Consider the following 19,310-nt stretch of genomic DNA (forward strand, 5'->3'; position numbering starts at 1 on the left):
TACTCTCTGGTTCTAATCTATGTCAGAAAAAGATGTCACATAGAATTAGCACTGTTAATCACTTAAACTTGCACTCTCAATTCTAAAATCCAGGCCAGTTTAGTGAGTTAAAACCCTCTCCACTTCAAAACTCTTCTGTGACTCAGTTCAAATTAAAAAGTTGAGTCCTATCCATTATATTCACTTAATAATCTAAAGCTATCTTAAACCACATTATACATTTCTAGCAGATCAAATGCATAATATGCAATGTGATGTAAAGATATTATTTATGACAAAAAACATTGAGGGTTAATGGGTAAATTTTTGTTAAATCTCAAAATGTAACTAATGTAGACTAAAGCTCATCATTAAATAATCAGTGTTTCATATTCTGTCAAAAATGTGCCCTCTGCTTTTAGTATTTCATATACATTATACTCTACATTTTAAAATGTAGTGATAATGGAGATAAAATAGTAGAAAACAGGCATCACAAAGATTTAGACAATTAAAGTAAGCTCAGAGTGACTTTTAATATGCCAATCAATGTTAATAAAACACAAGTCAAACAGACTAGTGCAAACATGTTTTAAACCAAAATAGAAAAACAAACAATAGACAGATTCTATTTTTTTGCAACATCTGTTAGCCAGTATTATTAGTCAAATGGCTAATCACACATAAAACATATTTTGTGATAAGCTTGGGACAGTCAGAAGTCATTCTGGCATTTCAAATAGCTATGTACAGTATCACCAAGATTAGTTTATATACACAAATATTGAAGAGAAACCAGGCAAAACATTTAAAAAACAGACTAACAATATAATCAAGTACAAAACTTGGGTGAAGGGAGGAAACATTTTTTAAAAAGAGTCAGGCAAGGGCATTATCAGGAAAAAGTACAAAACCAGTAATAATTATACTACATTAATACAGCATTCCAAAGGGGGGGGAGGTGCATTTCTCCAATGCACTAGCTTCAAAGTTCAAAGAAAAAAAAAGGCAAATAGCTGCTTTTCATCAAGAGCAGCTATATATTTCACATAATCGTTTTAAAAAGAAAGCCTATTAACAACAATGATTGTTTAATGCTACAATTTTACAGCAAAGACACAACTAAAATAGCAGCAAATTCACAAGGCAGTACTTCCACAGAATCATCATTCCATGGTGCATGCAATGCCTACAAAGTGCTCCCAGTGGGATATACAAGTATAATTCACAATTTAAAAAAAGAAATATAAGATTGACACACAGGTACATTGAAGGCTGAGGAGTACTGAGTCTCTTAGCATTTCCCTTTTCAAAGGGAGAATAGGTATGTAATAAAGCCCTTGAGTCCTTTTTTACAAGTCACTACAGAGACAGATACCTTTTATTACAATGCAACAGCTAACTATAAGCAGCACACCACCACAGTGGTTAACCCTGGAAAGGCTGGTGTAACATCCAACAGTGACTGACATCCTACAGAAGACAGACTGGTAAAACTAGACAAAAGCCTGATATAGCACTGGTCAAAATACAGCTTTCAACTGTAATTCACAAATAAAAGTCCTAAAACATATTTCAGTAAAACTACTGACACCGATTGAGAAAGTAATTGCAAACTGGATTCTAGCAGTGATTTCAACCTAGCTTCCTCTTGTCACAGTTTTTTTTTGGGGGGTGGGAAATGAGTAGTTCAGTATATGGTAAGGCTGACAGAGCGGTTCATTTTCTTTCCAATAAGTCGAGATGTTCTATTACTCTGGGTGGTGGACCTTGTGGCCATCCGGTCAGTGAAGAGTGCTCTTTCCTCAGCCGCAGCTTTTGCCATCTGGGCTTTCTTGAGTTCTCTAAGAACGTAAAAATAGGAAACAAGACTTTTCACCTACTGTATTAATCCTAGGAAGGGATCCTAAGAGGCCAAATACAAACTACATTATCAGTTGGGAGATCTTTGCATGATATCATTACTCATGCAACTGAGGAAAGAAAAAATACGGTATTGTGAAGATCTCTTTACATAATACAGACAAAAGGAAAATTCTACTTCCTCTTTATATGAACTATGATGGCTATCAAACTAATGGCAAAGGAACCTTTAAATATTTCAAGTCAGTTTTATTAGGTTAGAATCAAAACGGCAGCAATAAAGCAAATGAATTAGAATGATCATTCCAACCAGTTTTCAAAAATGTCAAAGATCATTCAGAGCAAATATGAGAATCATCTACTAACCTAATCGACATTTATTTCATCCTTTCATATAAATAAGTAGAATAGAACGTTGCAAGGAAAATGTTAGTTTATGTTGAGAGTGTGGAGGGAAAAAACTGATACCTGCTCATTTTAGTTTTTGTGACAATTTGGGGCTTGGGGATTATCACCACTGCAAATATATGCAAGTTTAAAAAATTTTTAAGTCCATAATTTCAAACTTTAGAAACAACACAAATTTATGGTCGAATACCAATGTAAAGCAGAAATCCCCAATCTTTAACCGTATAACATGCCAAGCCACTATATTCCTCACTGATGGAAAGCCTAAATCATCTCTCATTAAAATTTGAGAATAAAAATGAGAAAGTAAAAACAAAACAAATAAAAACCCCATCACTTACTTCTGCAAAAGTGAATTTTTGAACTTTTCAGCATTCAGTTCTATTCGTAATTGTTCTGCACTCTTCCTAGAAGCAGACAGCAATACTGAATGCTTTACCAATGCCATTGCTGAAGGTCTTCTCTCTGGATCTGGATGAATCATAACCTTAAAAAGAGAAGTAAAATTAATGTAAAGGCATGTAATTTAATAAAATATTGAATCATGTCAATAAAGTGCCTCATACATAAAATGCTCACTTTTAGCAACTCTGTAAATTCTTGGGAAAGCACTTGTGGAATCCGAGGTAATCTACCCTGCCTGATTTCATGCCATTGGTCTCCATTTCTGGGAAGAGGCTCAGCACCAGCAGCACATACCACTGTGAGGGCAAGGGCAAAGATATCCGCCTTTGGTAGATGAGTATAGTTCTGTAAAATTAAAAAAAAAAAAAAAAAAAAGAAACTTAAGGGAATATAAAAATGGCCAAAATAAAGTAAGATTACACCGCAATGATGATTTGGGTGAGAAATAAAACGAAATTAAAATGTCCAATGCCACATTTAAGTTTAGGACCTATTCAGAGAACAAGCTAAATTTGGGGAGATTATTATTTTTTTAATGATAAAATAATATACACTCTGGGGTGGGAAAGTAAATACATTTCTAAAAGTATTTAGGCATTTCTAAAAGGCCTCTTCTTTATCACTAGCCCAACTCAACTCTCAGAAGAAATTCCTATCCCCCTGGGGGCATTCATATGAAAATACAAAACATACATACATCAACAAGTCAGAAATATGCATATACATATAAAACAAATATACATATAAAAAGAACAATGTAATCATACACTTCATTTGTTCTACTTGTTCTATTTTCATTCAAAACTCTTATCAAGAAATATTTTGCAACACTCTTTTTGAAATAGCAGTATTAACTATGTGCCATAATTTACTTAATCATTCCCTTACTGCTAAACACATATTTACATCATTCTCAATTTACTTGTATATGACTATCTCTGAATGAGAGACTCCTAGAAATGGAAATTTTGGGTCAAAGCGTACATGATTTTAAAATGTTGAAAGATACTAACATTTTTTTTTTAAGATTTTTTTGATGTGGACAATTTTTAAAGTCTTTACTGAATTTGTTACAATATTGCTGCTGTTTTACGTTTTGCCACGAGGCATGTGGGATCTTAGCTCCTTGACAATGGATCGAACCCACACCCCCTGCATTGGAAGGCGAAGTCTTAACCACTGGACTGCCAGGGAAGTCCCAATACTAACACTTTGATCCCCAAAAAGGCAATGCCATTTTAAAGTTCCACCAGTAGTGTATGGAAATTTCTCTTTTACTGCAACTCCACCACTGCTGAATATGATAAATCTTTGCCTTTACTGACTTTTGCTAGATTAAATACGTCCACAGCTAACAGTTTACGCTTTCTATTTTGTATTACCTTTCTACAAGTTATTAGCATAAAATTTCAGTACATCTGCATTTATAGTTTTCTAGCAACTGGTTAAGTATTACAAAGCAAATGGCTTAAAGGAGAAAAACTACCTCCTGCAAAACTTCATTTGCAAGAAAACGGCTATCACCCTCTTCAACTTGTGGACTAGAGATTCTTGTTACATGCCCAAGGTCACCTAGAAGTATTGAAAAAAATACAGTCAAGAATTAAAACAAACCAGCCTCTCCCTCTTTATTTTGAGGAAATAATCTGGTTATTTTTCTTTCTTACCTATTTTAAACATAACTTTGTTGGACACCCAGTCATCTTCATCTCCTTCTTCAGAGGCAGCATTTGGGATTGAAGTTCGAGATATGAAAATATTACCTGTCAAACAGTTATTTAGGTTAGCCATACTAACAGTTAACAGTTAAACCAAAGTTCACAAACAAGTCATATAACAGAATCAACCAGAAAGCTTTTAAATATATAGATTCTTATGTGTTCTACCCCAAACTCAGTGAGAATGAAAATCTCAGGGGACAAGAACTGGGACTATATTTTCTAGGAATATATTTTCTGGCCTAGCACCGGTCCTTGAACACTTGGAAACCATTGCATTAGACCCTTGTCACCTACACACTGATCTTCAGCAGTTTTAATTACTTAGAAATAATACAAAAGGCAATTAACATACTAATTTGTGATGCTGCCAAAGAACAAATTTTAATCTAATGTTACAAGGCTGGTGTGAAAAGAATAAGTCATGTAGCTATTGAGTTTGGCTGACCATACAGCATCTACATCTCAATGAGGTTCTGTGGTTCATTATTTCTGCTGTACACATTTTTTTTTTCTAATTCAGGTAAGCTCATGATTAATGTAAGTTTTAGTGGCAGATTTTATTTTAGTAGTTTTATCAATATAGTATAGAAGTTATAAATGTTACATTCACTAGAGTCATCTTTCCAATTTTGCTTTATTTACAGGACAACTTATTTTATGGTGATATTTATAAATTTAAAACTTCACAAACCCTAATATTTTCAACTTTTGTACTTGTAATATAAGAATCCACTATGTTTGTCTGACATTTAATACAAGCTATGAGTGAGTATGGGCAAACCTTACTGATCCACGTTAACTGCCATCAGTTCAAATATAGTTTTTCCTTTTGGAAAATAAACATTTTAGCAAGTTAATGTAAAAAAATTCTTCACATAATTTATATAACTAAGTTGTGCAAAATGATTTAAATTCCCGTGAATCACACATATGTCCATAGATTAAAAAAGAAAATAAACCCACCTCATTAAATTCAACTTAAAAACACCTAGCCTACAATGTTTAACTTAAATCCATCAACCTTTTAGTTATAACTTCTAATTGAAAGGATAGAGAAAGGAATAAGCTAGGAAGCAACCAGTCAAACCCAGAAGAAAGGATATCTTGCAAGACAAGGTCTGTATTATTTTTATTATTTAAGTAGGGGAAGGGTAAAACCTAAAAAAGAAAAATGGATTTAACCTGGTGTAATGCATGGTCCTAAAATGCAAATGAGTTTGGACGAATCAACTGTTAAGGACTTTGGTCAACTAGGAAAAATTTTAATATGATCTGGCTACTAGATGAGATAAAAATTTACTGAAATGGAAAGGTAGAGACAGTTGTCTTAAAAAAAAAGTTATGGGGCTTCCCTGGTGGCGCAGTGGTTGAGAGTCCGCCTGCCGATGCAGGGGACACGGGTTCGTGCCCCGGTCCGGGAGGATCCCACATGCCGCGGAGCGGCTGGGCCCGTGAGCCATGGCCGCTGAGCCTGCGCGTCCGGAGCCTGTGCTCCGCAACGGGAGAGGCCACAACAGTGAGAGGCCTGCGTACCGCCAAGAAAAAAAAAAGTTATAAAACAGTATGTACATTATGATGTTATTTTTGATTAAATGAGAGGAATTTGCACTAAAATGTTAGTGTAGGATTCACCTGCATACTTTTTTTTTTTTTTTTTTTGCAGTACGCGGGCCTCTCACTGTTGTGGCCTCTCCCGTTGCGGAGCACAGGCTCCGGACGCGCAGGCTCAGCGGCCATGGCTCACGGGCCCAGCCGCTCCGCGGCATGTGGGATCTTCCCGGACCGGGGCACGAACCCGCGTCCCCTGCATCGGCAGGCGGACTCTCAACCACTGTGCCACCAGGAAAGCCCTGCATACTTTTTTTAATGCAAGACAATCTAAACGCATGTACCATTTTGTTTTCTGAATAAAACAGTAATATTTTGATGGCATTTTACAGGCTAGAAATACCACCATGTTTGTACAGCACATAAGTTTTCAAAGCATCTTCACAGCTCAGTTTATTCTAATAACCCTCTTAGTAGCACTGACATTATAACTGTAGTTCCAAAGATTAATAGAAGAATGGGGATTTAATTTTTTTTTTTGTCCAGCTTGTCTATATTTTAAAATATTCTACAATGTACTAATTACTACTTCTGTAATACAATTTTGTTTCAGTTTAACATAAAATTATGTAGGCCTACACCTTGATTCGTACCACTGCATCTTCAGTTTGAAACCTCATAAGCCTTTGAAAGAATACTATGAGGTTGTTCTGAGCCATAGTATGGTCGATCTACTAGAGCCATTTATATATAAAAATCAATTTTTAGCTGAAAATGATCTAATGGTAAAGAGAAAAAAAATAAAACCACTATGTTCCTAAACTCTCCAGTGCTTATTTATCTGCAACATTTTAAATACATTTATAATCACAATACATCTATCATTTTGTTTTCTGGGTCATACAGTGACAATTTTATTATTTCTTTTACAGACTAGAAATACCTCCAGGTTTGTAGCACCTATGTTTTCAAATTTATCATTTTATTCTAATAACCATGTTAGTGGCACCAGCATTAATTTAAAATTATGGGTCTATAGCCTAGTACAAGAGACGGGCTTTAAACACAGGTTCTTTTAGTCTCCCCAAAGTCCCACTCCGAGACTACATGGTTCCCATAAGATGCAGCACATTTTTAACTTTTAGTAAAAGTGAGTTTGTTATTTCAAATTTGGGATAACAAGGGAAGAGGTGATGGGAAATAAAACAATACTAATAAGTGGGTCAAAAATCTTTTAAAACTAACAATGAAAAAACAAAGTAAGATGTTTATGTTCCCATATTATTTTAATGAAGTCATTTATTCTCTATAACCCTAAAGAACACAGGTCAGAGGATCTATAATACTTACTAGGTTTTATATCCATGTGAACCAAAGACATTGAATGAATATACCTCAAGCCCCGGCCAACTTGCAAAAGGAGATCCTTCAACTCTGCTTCTGTAAAGTAACTCATGCTTCTGTAGTTTTCACTTATGGCATCAGCTAAACTTCCACCTAACAAACACAAGAAAAATTAGAATCTTCTTCTTCCTGAAATATTATTTTTCTTCCATCTTTACTGTATGATCACACACAACCAAGAAAGTGACATTTTATATAGGACCTATTCTCTTCAACCTGTTTGTGAAATCCAAATTTTATTTATTCTTTCAGTAGGTAATACACTCACATGGGTACAAAGTACAATGTAAAGTCTCTGTCTTATGAATACATACTTCAGCAATGCACCTGGTTCTCTTTCCCAGAGTAAATCAATGTTATCAGTTTCTTACGTATTCTTTTCAACTCCTTTTTACACAAGCGAAAACATATTTTCATTATCTTGAAGATCATTCTCTACCAATATACAAAACTACCCCTTTCTTTCTTGTGTCTACAGAGTTCCACTGTATAATTGAATGGTAATACACTAACCAATCCCCTAATTGATGGACATTTAGAAATAATTTCCAAGCCTTTAATACTACATACTGTGGTCGCGGGAATAACTTCGTACATTGGTCATTTCACACATATTTAGTATATCTCCTACAAACAAACTGCTGGGTCAAAGGGTATGTACAATGTAATATACACATGCACAGTGTGTGTGGGAAACAGTGTTTTATTACATATAGAATAAATTTCTGTAGCTGAGAGGGCCATTTCTGTTTATCTGGCAAAAGAGCTTAGAGTTGGTATTCACACCATCAGTGCCAAGATCTGATTACCTCTGAAAGCTCACATAAAATAACAGTACACTCAGTTTCTGATTTCAAAATGGCTAATACTTAAATTCTGCTAGCATAAGCTTATGTAAATCTGGGGATTTGGAAGATAAATCTGGGGCAATAACACACACACATAGAGTGCCCCTTAGAGAAGGCTGTACCAATTCATACTCCCATGTTTAATGTGTGAGAATACCTGTTTTCCCACACACTTAACAACAGAGTCTAAAAATTTTGTAAGTAAAAAACAGTATCTTAGTATCGTTTTAATTTATACTACCCTTACTATGAATAAGAACATAACCTACTTTTATAGAATCAGTCAAACCAATTAGCTAATTTGTTTATACTTTAAAAAACTTTAAGTTTATACTTAAAAACTTTGTTTATATTCTGTCTCAGAGGAAACAAGGAGTTATTGTAATAAATAAATAAATAAATAAACCACTTCCATTTAAAGCTTAGTTGGGAATAATAAAATCAGAATCAAGGTAATAAAATCCAGGTCAATGATATACTACTCAGAAAAGGAGGTCCTATAATTTGAACAAGACCGAATAACAAAACGTCAAATGTGTTTAAAATAAATAAATAAATCACACACCTGGAGAGCTTAGGATTAAGTATGTTTTCTGAACTTAACTTGAACAAATCTTGAACTGCAGGAAGAAGAGGGGTCTAGGAGGGAGCAGGTCAAGAAGCCTGTCAGACAGGTGAGCTTGGAGTCCTAGATCAAGTTTACCAAGAAATAACATGGCTGCTTTCTAGTGGGTCTAGCAACTACAGCTAGGCCAGTTCTTCTATCTTGTTGATGAAAGGGCAAGAGGTGAGAAAAGCAAACCATTGATCTGATATTTCAGGTTCTCCTCCCCTATCTATCAACATTTTTCTACACCTGTTTATCAAGAGTAGAAATTCAGTCTATCACCAAACCAAGAAAAAAGGCTCAAAATGCAAACAATGTTTGAGACAATAAGGAAATTCAGTTAAGATAAAGGATATCAGTTAATCAACACAACAAATGAATGATAACAGAATCCTTCCCTGTGAAACTGTAGAAAAGGATCTAAAGACCAGGCCTATTAGGACATTCAAGGGTTTATGTGGAGAGAATGGTGGAAAAGGGAAACAAAAGAAGAGCTCACAAATGTATCTAGATAGCCTCACTGTCTTTCATCTAAGCAAAATAAACAACCATACAAAGAGGCAGTCCTATTTTACAGAGGTCTATTTGTTTTCTAAAGATCCATATTCCTTAAGTGTTTTACAATGCTCCAAAATAATAAACTATTTCAAAAGATTATTTTATAATCTAACTTTATTACAGGACAAGGTCTCTGTAATCTGAGAGGGTTAGCAAGATGGCTCATTCCCTCCCAACTCGCAGGCCCAAGAGTTTTCTCAAAATCATCTGAATGACACAACCATGTATCTGGACTGTGGCTGAAATACTTAAGAGAGCCAGGCACATCCAACAAGGTGAGAGGCAGATAGAAACTAAAAGGAGACGGCATCTAGCAAATATGGAGGGGAGAAGGTATTATGGTAAAGTTGTACTATTATTAAATGCAGTTACTAAAAAATGGAGGTTAAGAAACACAAGGCCATGGGCGATAGCTTCAAAAATGTTTTGATGGTATGAAGAGAAACATTTCAACAGATGTGTGAAACAAAATAGCAGCAATGCTGTACACTGAGCACTTATTCTTTCAAGGGTGGAGATTAAAATGACAACTCAATGAGAAGTCAGGTAAGACAAATGAGTCTTTTACTGCTGTTTTGTTTTCAAATACAGAAAACCTGAATCTACTACCTATAACACTTATTTATTCACAAGCTATGAAATGGCTGGTCTTAAGAAAAAATGAGAATCAACAAAAATAATCTTTGCTACTCGACTGTTCATTAAATTCTAAATTCTCTAATATTCACTGAAGATATACAGAAATAAAAATCCATCATATATAAAGATTTAAGTATTTAATAACAGCTGTCTGTAAGAATCAGAAGTGAGGCCGGGACTCTGGTAAAGCTTTAATAAAAAAGGAAGGACACACGTTGATTGCTGAAGGACCTGATGAAATTCAAAGCTATACAAAGGTCCAAAGTTAAACCTCTATAAATGCTTGTTTTAGCGGGGGAAGGAGGGAGGGAGGCACAACTAGGGAACTAAAAGAGCATAACTCTTACTTTACAGAAACATCTCAGTGGATTCTAGTGGTAAACTAGGTTGGATAGATGGAAGGGGGAGCAAGATTCAACAAATGGCTAAATTTGTATCAATGGAGAGTCACTGTCATTTTATGAGTAACCAATATCAGTTTTAGCAGCACATAAAATGAAATGGAAAGGGAAGGCTAGATGCAGGGAGCCTGGATTATTAACTACTATATCCCCCACACACACTATGTTAAGTGCTAGGGATACCAAAATATATACGGCAAGGCTGCTGTCCTCTCAAGAAAATCAGTTTAATTTGAGTAACAGGCATACATATAATATGCACGCAAGAACAAGGTTTTCAATACTAACTTCTACGTAAGAATTACTTGCACTTGAAATTCATGTTGAAATTCAAAGATCAGGCTTCTGATCTTTGAATTTACAAGAGATAAAAGATATATAGAATTAGAGCAAGACTTTAGATAAAAAGAAGTATCTCCTTGGTGTTCATTTTCTTGAGCTTATGAGTTTACAAGGGAACCATTATATTACTCACCGTTACAATATTCATTCTGTATAAGCATATGGTCATCTTCTGCCCATGCAGAGAAATATCGAACTACATGAGAATGTTGTCCAAGCACTGCATGAGCATATACTTCTCTCAAAGCGTTCTGCCTAGAAGTTTGAGATTAAGAGAATGGTAAATCATTTTTATTCAAGCCTGAACTGAGTTAATTTATCTGAAAGTTCATAAAAGAATCTTGACTTCTGGATCTATCATTATGCTGAAGGACAACTTGCTTGAAAGAGAGGGAGTTAAAACTCTGTACCAGATTTTTCCATAGACTTCCATTAAAGAATGTTAGAAAGAAGGAAGCTTGCTGGCCCTAGAATTCAGAAAAGATGAAACTCCACTTCACTATGAATTCATGGATGCCACTAGAAATAAGAAATTTAAGTTAGGCTCCAAGATCAGACCCCTTATATTATTCTTCCAAGTCCAGTAAGAACTAATGGCACAAAATGAAATGGATCTGATTAAATCATTACAACTTCTCAAACGTTAGAGAATTAAATTCAATGATTGACCACCTAAAACCTTAACATTTGTAACATCATACTGAACAAAAGAGAAGACAAAATCTTTAATACATACTCATCAACAGAGCCAGCCAATGGCTTTTTTGATCGCTTTATGGCATAAATGCATCCATCCAGCCTCTTCACACATTTAAACACAGAACCAAATTCTCCAGAGCCAATCTTCTCTAGCTCATGAAATTCTGTTGTATACCGTGACTTCATATTGCTTTCAGTAATTGTAATTCTCTGTAATAAAAAGTGTATCCATATATATATATGTATATATAAAATACAAAGGTATGAAAATGACTTTTTCACTATGGTGATAGCACTATGTGTGAAATTTTTAAATTATATCTTATGTTTTGCAGGTGCTCTGTGGGAATTGTTCCATTTGTAGATGCGTTTTTGATGAACTTGTGAGGAGTGACAAATTCCGCATCCTCCTATTCCACCATCTTGACTCCTCCCTAAAAATTATGTTTTAACATGCATATATGGTAGCTTGCATATGTGGCTTATTTAACATGTATATGTGGTAGCTTGTTAAGACGTAGAAAATCAAATTTCAAAAACAATAAAATCAAAATCTATTTACTTTAGCAGGTCTTGTTTCATCGTCAAACTCATAATCACTGGCTTCCATGTCTTCACCACAGGAACTGAAAAATATTATTTTTTCCATCAACATATCTGACAGATACATCAACTAGAGATCCAAAACTTTGTCTGACAGGTATATAACAAAATGAAAATTTAATGAATGAAAACAGAAAAGAAAGCATTTAATTTTGTAATGACAAGATACAGCTCAACTGATGGAAATGTTGTTCTTGCTTAGATACACCAACACCACCACACATGTAAAAATTAAAGCCTTTGGAAATCAACCTTCTCTGCCTGTCTCATTTTGACACCAGCAGATTTCCTACTATCTAGGCTCTTTATTCCTTCCTTTCCCATACCACTCTTTTCCACAGGTGATTACTGAGAACTGCTAATAATGGAGAAAATTCTCAGTGCATAAACTTCCATGTCATTCAGTTGAAACGAAACTTTAATAAGTATACCAAACCAATCTTGGGTGGTTGGGGAACCACACTGTTGAATAATAAATAACTTACTCATTCCAGTATGTTCTCTTTCTTCTACGACACTGTCCTGAGGAATGAAGTAACACAGAATCTGGAGTAAAAGGATTAATATTCACTTGAGGAGTCTGTCGTATGTCAAATTCCCTTTTTCCTGACTTTTCTGTATCCATGAATAGAGAACCACCTCGGAGTTTAACAGAACTGGAATCGATTCCTCGAGCTTTGGAGAGCAAACTCTAGGAGGGGGAAAAAAATGTTTAGGATCCAAGTGCTATAGCTGGCCTTCTCAACCGAACTTTCAACAAGGCTTTCACGAGGCTGAATGTGTAGGTCAAAGCAACACACAAGCCTTTGTTATCTTTCAAGCAAAATAAACAGTGGTTAACTTAGGAGCCTGAAGCTGGATACTAACCACCTTTTCTGAAAAGGCCAAGTAAAATAAGGTCTCTAACCCTAAAAAGAATATAAATGCAGACTAAAATTAAGTTCATTCTAGAGGATAAAAGTTAACAAAACCTTTCAATCCATCTAAAAGTGGAAAGCAGTCAGGGAGCCCCATAAAAGCTCCCCTCCCCCATCCAAGTAGGGCTTTGAAAGCCTCCTCCGTAGGACTCCTCCCCTCACTTCCAGAGGGATCTTGCCCTGGGCAAGTCGGCTAGCAAACAGTAGAGCACAAAAGCACACATCTTCCTGAGGTTTATGACTAGTAACGGTACTGAAACTGACTCACTTAAAAAGGTGCATTTCCTGCACTAATCTTATAAATGCGGCACCTGTCTTAATTTCGGGAAGTGTCCGTTTTAAAATCTTGTGTTACTTCTAAAGTTCTAGAAGTGGTCATCTGCTTACTCACTAGCCATTCAGCAAACAGGTGCTGAACAGCTACTTCTTTAAGATACTTAATTAACGGTATATGAAAGCCTGAGGGTCCAGGCAACAACACCAATGCTGGTTTTTAACAGTTGGACGTTCCTAATCCTGACACTTAGGCTGACCAAACTTGGGAACTGCAAACCCAAGGGTGTAAACAAACGCTTACCCAATAAATATTCTGTCCGGAAAGAGGCTTAAACGCTACCCCTTAGTTATTTACGAATCTTTTTAAGACTGTAAATGCTTGAAGGCCAGCCTTTTCTCCCAAGTCGAAGCGCAGTCTCCCTCCGTATCTCAAACTTTCCCCCATAAGGCCACCTGATACGAAACGATAAGCGCATGAATTTTTTTTTTAACCGAACTCCTGCGTGCGCCGCCCAAATTACAGGACAGAACACTGCGTTTAAAAGCCACCTGATGGCTGCGGCGCTCGGGAGTGTCAGGTGGTCGGGCCAGGACCACTCGAGCATCATTCCAAACCACGTTATCGGTGCCACACTCCCCGCTGCCACGCTCGGGGAGGCCCCGACTCGGCGGGCGTTAAATCGTCAGCCACCTGGACTGCGCCGATCAGCCCCCTTGAAAGATGAAGTTCCAGACGAGGCCCATTGTTCAGTTACATAATCTTAACGGACAACTTCTGGGCAGGGCCCAAAAGAGGGACTGCCAACTTTTTTGTTGCGGCGCAGAAGAGCGAGCGCGGGTGCGGCCCGGCGGTTATGTAACCGAACCCGGGCAGCGCCGCGCTCGGCTCCCGGCGCCACTGCCTTTTTAAAAGGCTAGGCCGGCGCGGGCTCGGGGCGCCCCAGCAGCTGCGTCCTCTCACCTTGGGGGTGTGCGGCGTGTCGAAGAGCCGCAGCTTGCGGAAGGTCTTGTGGGGCGGGGTGCCCGGGTGGTCGGGCAGCGGCGAGCAGGGGCCCTCGCCAGCCCCGCGCGCTCCGCAGCCCCGCGGGGACGCATCCCCCGGGCCGCCGCAGCGCACAGGCGAGAACGAGCTGCCCAGAAAGTAAGCGGCTGCAGGCGACTTGACCGGCGACGAGGAGCCGAAGCCCTCTTCCTCCCACGAGTCGCCCTCGGCCCCGCCGCCCGCCGCGTCCGCGCCTGGGCAGGCGCCCCGCAGCAGCATGTCCTCCTCCAGCTCTCCGGGGCTGCCGGGGGCCGGACCGGGTGAGCGGCGGCGCTCGGGCCCGGGCTCTGTGGGGCTCCGCGCGGGCGGTAGCGGCGAGTCAGGCTCCTGAAAGGCCGAGTCCTCCCCGGTGCTGTGGCCACTGCCTTCCTCCTCCTCTTCCTCCTCCTCCTCCTCACAGTCGCTGCTGGGCGAGAAGATCAGCTTCTGGCGCAAGGTGCACGAGGCCCCGGCGCGGAGGGGCGGCGGCGGCTGCTGCCGGCTCAGGAAGCTCATCGCGCCCACGGGGCCGGGGCGGAGGACCGGAGAACCTGGGCCCGCGGAGTCCAGGGCACGGCCGGCCCAGGGGGCGGGTCCGCCACGTGCGACTGGGCGCGCCTGGTGGCCGCGGCGGCGGGCCTGCGCGGCGGCTCCGGGACTCTCGGGGCGGCGGCCGGCGGGGGCGGCGGCGGCGGCGGCGCGGACTCTTCTGCAGAGGCGGGGGGGCCCGGGCGCCGAGCCTGGGGTCTCCGCAGGTCCAGCAGCAAGTTCGGGCTCCGCGGCTTCCCGCGACCGTTAACCACGTGAGTGCCCAGTCCACCAATCCCCGCCCAGCCCGGGGTTTGAAAAAAAAGGAGGGCGCGACTCAGCCCGCGGGGGAGGGATCAACTACGCGATTTTGGCGCGAACCTGCTAGCTCCGCCCCCCACGCCTACGCCCCGCCCCCCCGCGGATCCAGGCCTGGGCGGGCGCAGTGTTCCGGTCCTATGAGCGAGCTGGATGGCTGGGAGCTGGGTCCGCCGCCGCCCGGACAGGGCCGGGCCGGGGAACAGAGGCAGCCCTCTGGGAGGAGCGAAGGGTGCGGACTGGACTAGGCCGAGCCGAGCGCCGGCCTGGACACGACTTCTTCGCCGCCCCTCCGGCTCCCCGGAGTCAGGAGCGGGACTTGCGACGGCGTAGCCCTCGGGATCCCTGCGGGTCGCGGGGAGAGGGGGACCGCCGTGGCCCTTGGGCGCTGCCCAGGGAGACCGACATCCTGTCCCGCATCCCTTTGGTGCCGGGCCCTGGGGCTCAGTGGGCGTGGCTGTGGGGAGTCTGGTTGCAGGGTCGAGGTCTGAATCGGGAATGGTGCCTCCGGCCTCTGGACCCTTGCGACCGTGTGCAAATGGGTTAGGCCGATACCGAAGTCAGCCGGAAGACGGACGCTCGAGTTCTCGAGGCGAGGTCACTGGATGCGGGGCGACCTCTGAGCCTCAGTTTTCCCCCAGAGAGTCTGTTAGGGGCCGGTGTGTCCGCCGCGAGGGGAGCGCTCGCAGGCCATAGTCCCCTCTGCCGTCCCCGCTCTCCACCGCCCGCCCCCCACTTGCCCACAGTAAATAAAGCAGCACCACACTGGGCCCTAAGCACAAAACCAAGTGCCCACCACGCGGCCACGGTGTTTATATTTGTTTGCCAGCACGTGGGCAAGTGTTGGCAAAACAGATTGGCTCAGCTCGCTGCAAGTTTCAAAGCAACTTGAGAAAAAATTTCTCTAGTACTACGTCAAATTGTGATTTAATCCGTCTCTTACTGTCGCACATAGAAGCTTCTGACAATTTTTCAGTTGTGAGTAACCCCGTAATGAATATTGTTCCTTCTCGTGTTGTTTTTCCTCTGTGTTTTGTTTTTTATTCTTTAGGATACATTCACAGAAGTGAGAATTACTGGCTCAAAGTATATATAAACTGTCAAACTGCCTTCCAGAAAAAAAAATTTACGTTCTCACAAGCGGTGGATTAGAGTACACCGTTGGTGGATTCTGGACATCAGTGGGTACTTAATGTTTGTAGATGTAGTTTTGTTTTGATTCATATCACTGGACAGTTTTCATGGGCTTAATGGCCATTTGCATTTATCTCTCTTGTCTGTTTTTCTTATTGTGGCACTTTATGGATATTAACACCCGACCATATATGTTCTAACACTTTTCAAAGGTTAAACTCAAGGTGGTTTTTAACAATGGAAACACATGGGAAATTCCCTGAGATCACATAACTGAAGAAGCAGTGAAGGGTAAACAGTTGTCTTCTCCAAATATCTGCTAACTGATGTATAAATGTGTCTTTTTTGTGTGTTAGTCCAAACTTAATTTTAAGCTCTCAGAAGACTGGAACTTAACCCTTTTGTATATATCAGAGAGAGGTGTTCTCTGATAATCCGTGGCCAAAGCCAAGGAGTGGTTTTTAGCACCCTCCCTCCAACACTTCTCTCCTAGTGAGAAATATAAATTCTTTGATACGGATAGTTAACATTTTCTCAATTTCATGTGAAGTGTAAATAAAAATAACTTTAGAAAACTTCTACTCTTTATTGATCTGTAACATGAGTTGTATGTAAAAATAGTGTGCTTCCTAGGTAAACAGAAACTTTAAAGCTGAGTAAACACCTCTCCAGAGCGAGGTTTTTGCCCCTAAGCCTCTCCCATATAGGAATCCTATATCCTCTATCGTTTCGCACGCAAGCTCATGCTGCCGCCCCCCCCCACTCTTTCACAACACGCTGCTTTATTTCCTTTACAGGCTTATATCTATTTCAAAGTGTGTTGATTGATTATTCCTATTCCCTTCTAGAAAATGAGGTCCTTGAGTATAGGGACATTTTCCATTTGTTTATTGCAGTATTCTGATGTGAGTTAGGTGCTCAATATCTTCTGAGCGAATAATAGAGCCCTTACTTAAATATTTGTTGATTGGTTTATTTTTCTCTCTATATTATTAATTCAAATGGTATAGAAGTCTCCGACTTACCCCTGCAACCCCCAGCCCAAGTCCCCTTCCTGGAGGTAAACAATCTTCTAACGTTTTTTGGGTTTTGTCACCTCTTAACTTTTCCACCTCTCTGCTTCCCTGAACTAGGAGGTTCTTGAAATTGGCTGGGGCAAAGGGGCCTGGTTCCGGATGGGAAGGGAAGAGTTCTTGGTTCACACCCAGGTCCTCACACAGAATAGGAAAGGTAAATTCCCAACAAATGTATAAAATTACTGGGGGAAAGAAGGAATTTTTTTTTTAAGTATTGTTAAAAGCAGTAATCAGAGCAAGAACCATTTGACTTTCACCACTTCCGTGTAAAATAGATATTCCCGGCTCCAGACTTTCCACTGCACCCGGCATGGACTATGTAACACTCTTTGTTTACATGTCTGGCTTCTCTCCCACCCAGCGCTGAGATCGAGTTTTATTAGTCTTTAGAGCTCCAGCAACCAGCAATGTGCCTTGGCCCCAAAGAAGGTTCTTAATAAATGTTTCTGGAATAATTAAAATGTAGTGTTCTTTAAAACAGAAGTGCCAAAATGAGTAAGAAACCCAGGCCCTGCCTCCTCCAGCTGAGAACAGGCACAGTGTTATGGTTTAACTGCAGCAATGTCCTAACTGAAATTCTAAATGATTGTTCCGATTTTTAAAATTTCATGCTTCTCAGAGTACAGCACTCACTGTACGGGTCACGCCCACCTGCCCCAGGGCATATCTAATTCAAATTTCCTGTTCTTTCCCTACCCTGTGTTGTTTCTAACTGTAATGTTGCTAGGCAACTTTTGCAGAATCCACAGGCTTGTGGTAATGTTGTAATAACTGAGTGAAAATTTTGCCTCTGGGTATTGGGAGAACAAACTTAACCTGTTTATCTCCTTTAGACTGATGATTTAGCAAGTAAAAGGCTTTTTCATGCCACTGTTGTCAGCCTATTCACCTTCCTTAGCAGCAAAATAAGCAAGATTCCTGCCCTGAAAATTTATAATTGCATGTCCTAAATCACCTTCTCAAATACTTTTTTTTAAATAAATTTATTTATTTTATTTATTTTTGGCTGCGTTGGGTATTCGTTGCTGCATGTGGGCTTTCTCTAGTTGTAGCGAGCGGGGGCTACTCTTCATTGCGGTGGGTGTGCTTCTCATTGCGGTGGCTTCTCTTGTTGCGGAGCACAGGCTCTAGGTGTGCAGGCTTCAGTAGCTGTGGCACGAGGGCTCAGTAGTTGTGGCACATGGGGTTAGTTGCTCCACGGCATGTGGGATCTTCCCAGACCAGGGATCAAACCCGTGTCCCCCAGCAGGCGATTCTTAACCACTGTGCCACCAGGGAAGTCCTCAAATACTTATAATATATACAGCACATAAATATATGTGCATATTCTCATTAACATAAGCCATGAACTTTTGAATGAAAAGTCCTTCAGAACTAGGACCTAATTTTTCACAGTGATGTAAAGTCTCTAGGAATGTTTGTTAAGACTAGCCAGATTTTACCCAAAGCTGAATCATTTCCAGATTATGTTTTTGATTCTGGAGAAATAATAACTTTTTCTAAAGAAGAGCCTACTCTGATAGATATCTAATTTTTTTAAAAAGCCATGTTGGTCAAATCTGTTTTTCACTTAAAAACCAAATAATATGCTAAAAAAGTTAAACTGTCTTTCTTCATCTTGCTTAATATCTTTACCTATCTCCTTCTGCTGGTTCTCTCAGCAAACCTCATCTCACTTCAACCCAGCTCTGTTACGAACTGCTGGTTGGCCCCAGGAATCCAGTTCTCAGGCTAGAATGTGGTAACTCCTACCACTGCTCCTGTTTGACTTCTCACGTATAGATTAGATTTCTCTCCTTTGTCACTTGCCTTAATACCCTCTGATGGATGACACTGACCATTTCATCACATGTTCATCAGCTTACTCTGATACAGAATAATCAAATCCAGTTCCTCCTTCGTTGTTCAATGGATTAAATGTGAGACTAGCATTGTCCCTTACGAATAGTGTTCAATAAATGTTATGTGTGCTTTTACTTATAACAGTGTTATTCGAGACTCTTCATACTTGTTAA

At 40.2% G+C, this 19,310-nt stretch overlaps 1 protein-coding gene across 1 annotated transcript; it reads right to left on the bottom strand.

Annotated features, from left to right (window-relative positions):
• Positions 1-556: 556 nt before the first annotated feature.
• Positions 557-14,820, bottom strand: WEE1 (WEE1 G2 checkpoint kinase). The gene is made up of 11 exons (XM_060157799.1): positions 14,180-14,820; positions 12,511-12,716; positions 11,985-12,048; positions 11,460-11,632; positions 10,857-10,978; positions 7,275-7,421; positions 4,323-4,418; positions 4,142-4,227; positions 2,830-3,000; positions 2,592-2,737; positions 557-1,823 (listed from the first exon to the last, which is right to left on the bottom strand). The coding sequence occupies exons 1-11, from the start codon at positions 14,753-14,755 to the stop codon at positions 1,670-1,672; spliced, it is 1,941 nt and encodes a 646-aa protein (XP_060013782.1). The 5' UTR covers positions 14,756-14,820; the 3' UTR covers positions 557-1,669.
• Between the last annotated feature and the right edge of the window lie 4,490 nt (positions 14,821-19,310).

This window comes from Lagenorhynchus albirostris, chromosome 9 (assembly GCF_949774975.1).
Source record: "Lagenorhynchus albirostris chromosome 9, mLagAlb1.1, whole genome shotgun sequence".
Lineage (NCBI taxonomy): Eukaryota > Metazoa > Chordata > Mammalia > Artiodactyla > Delphinidae > Lagenorhynchus > Lagenorhynchus albirostris.

Bases quoted from the DNA above. Each gene is read 5' to 3' on its own strand.
- WEE1 (XM_060157799.1), bottom strand. From the start codon at position 14,755: ATGAGCTTCCTGAGCCGGCAGCAGCCGCCGCCGCCCCTCCGCGCCGGG. The intron at 4,228-4,322 runs GTAAGAAAGAAA...CAATACTTCTAG, and splicing joins CAAAGTTATGTTTAAAATAG to GTGACCTTGGGCATGTAACA. The intron at 1,824-2,591 runs GTAAGTGATGGG...TTACGTTCTTAG, and splicing joins AAAAATTCACTTTTGCAGAA to AGAACTCAAGAAAGCCCAGA.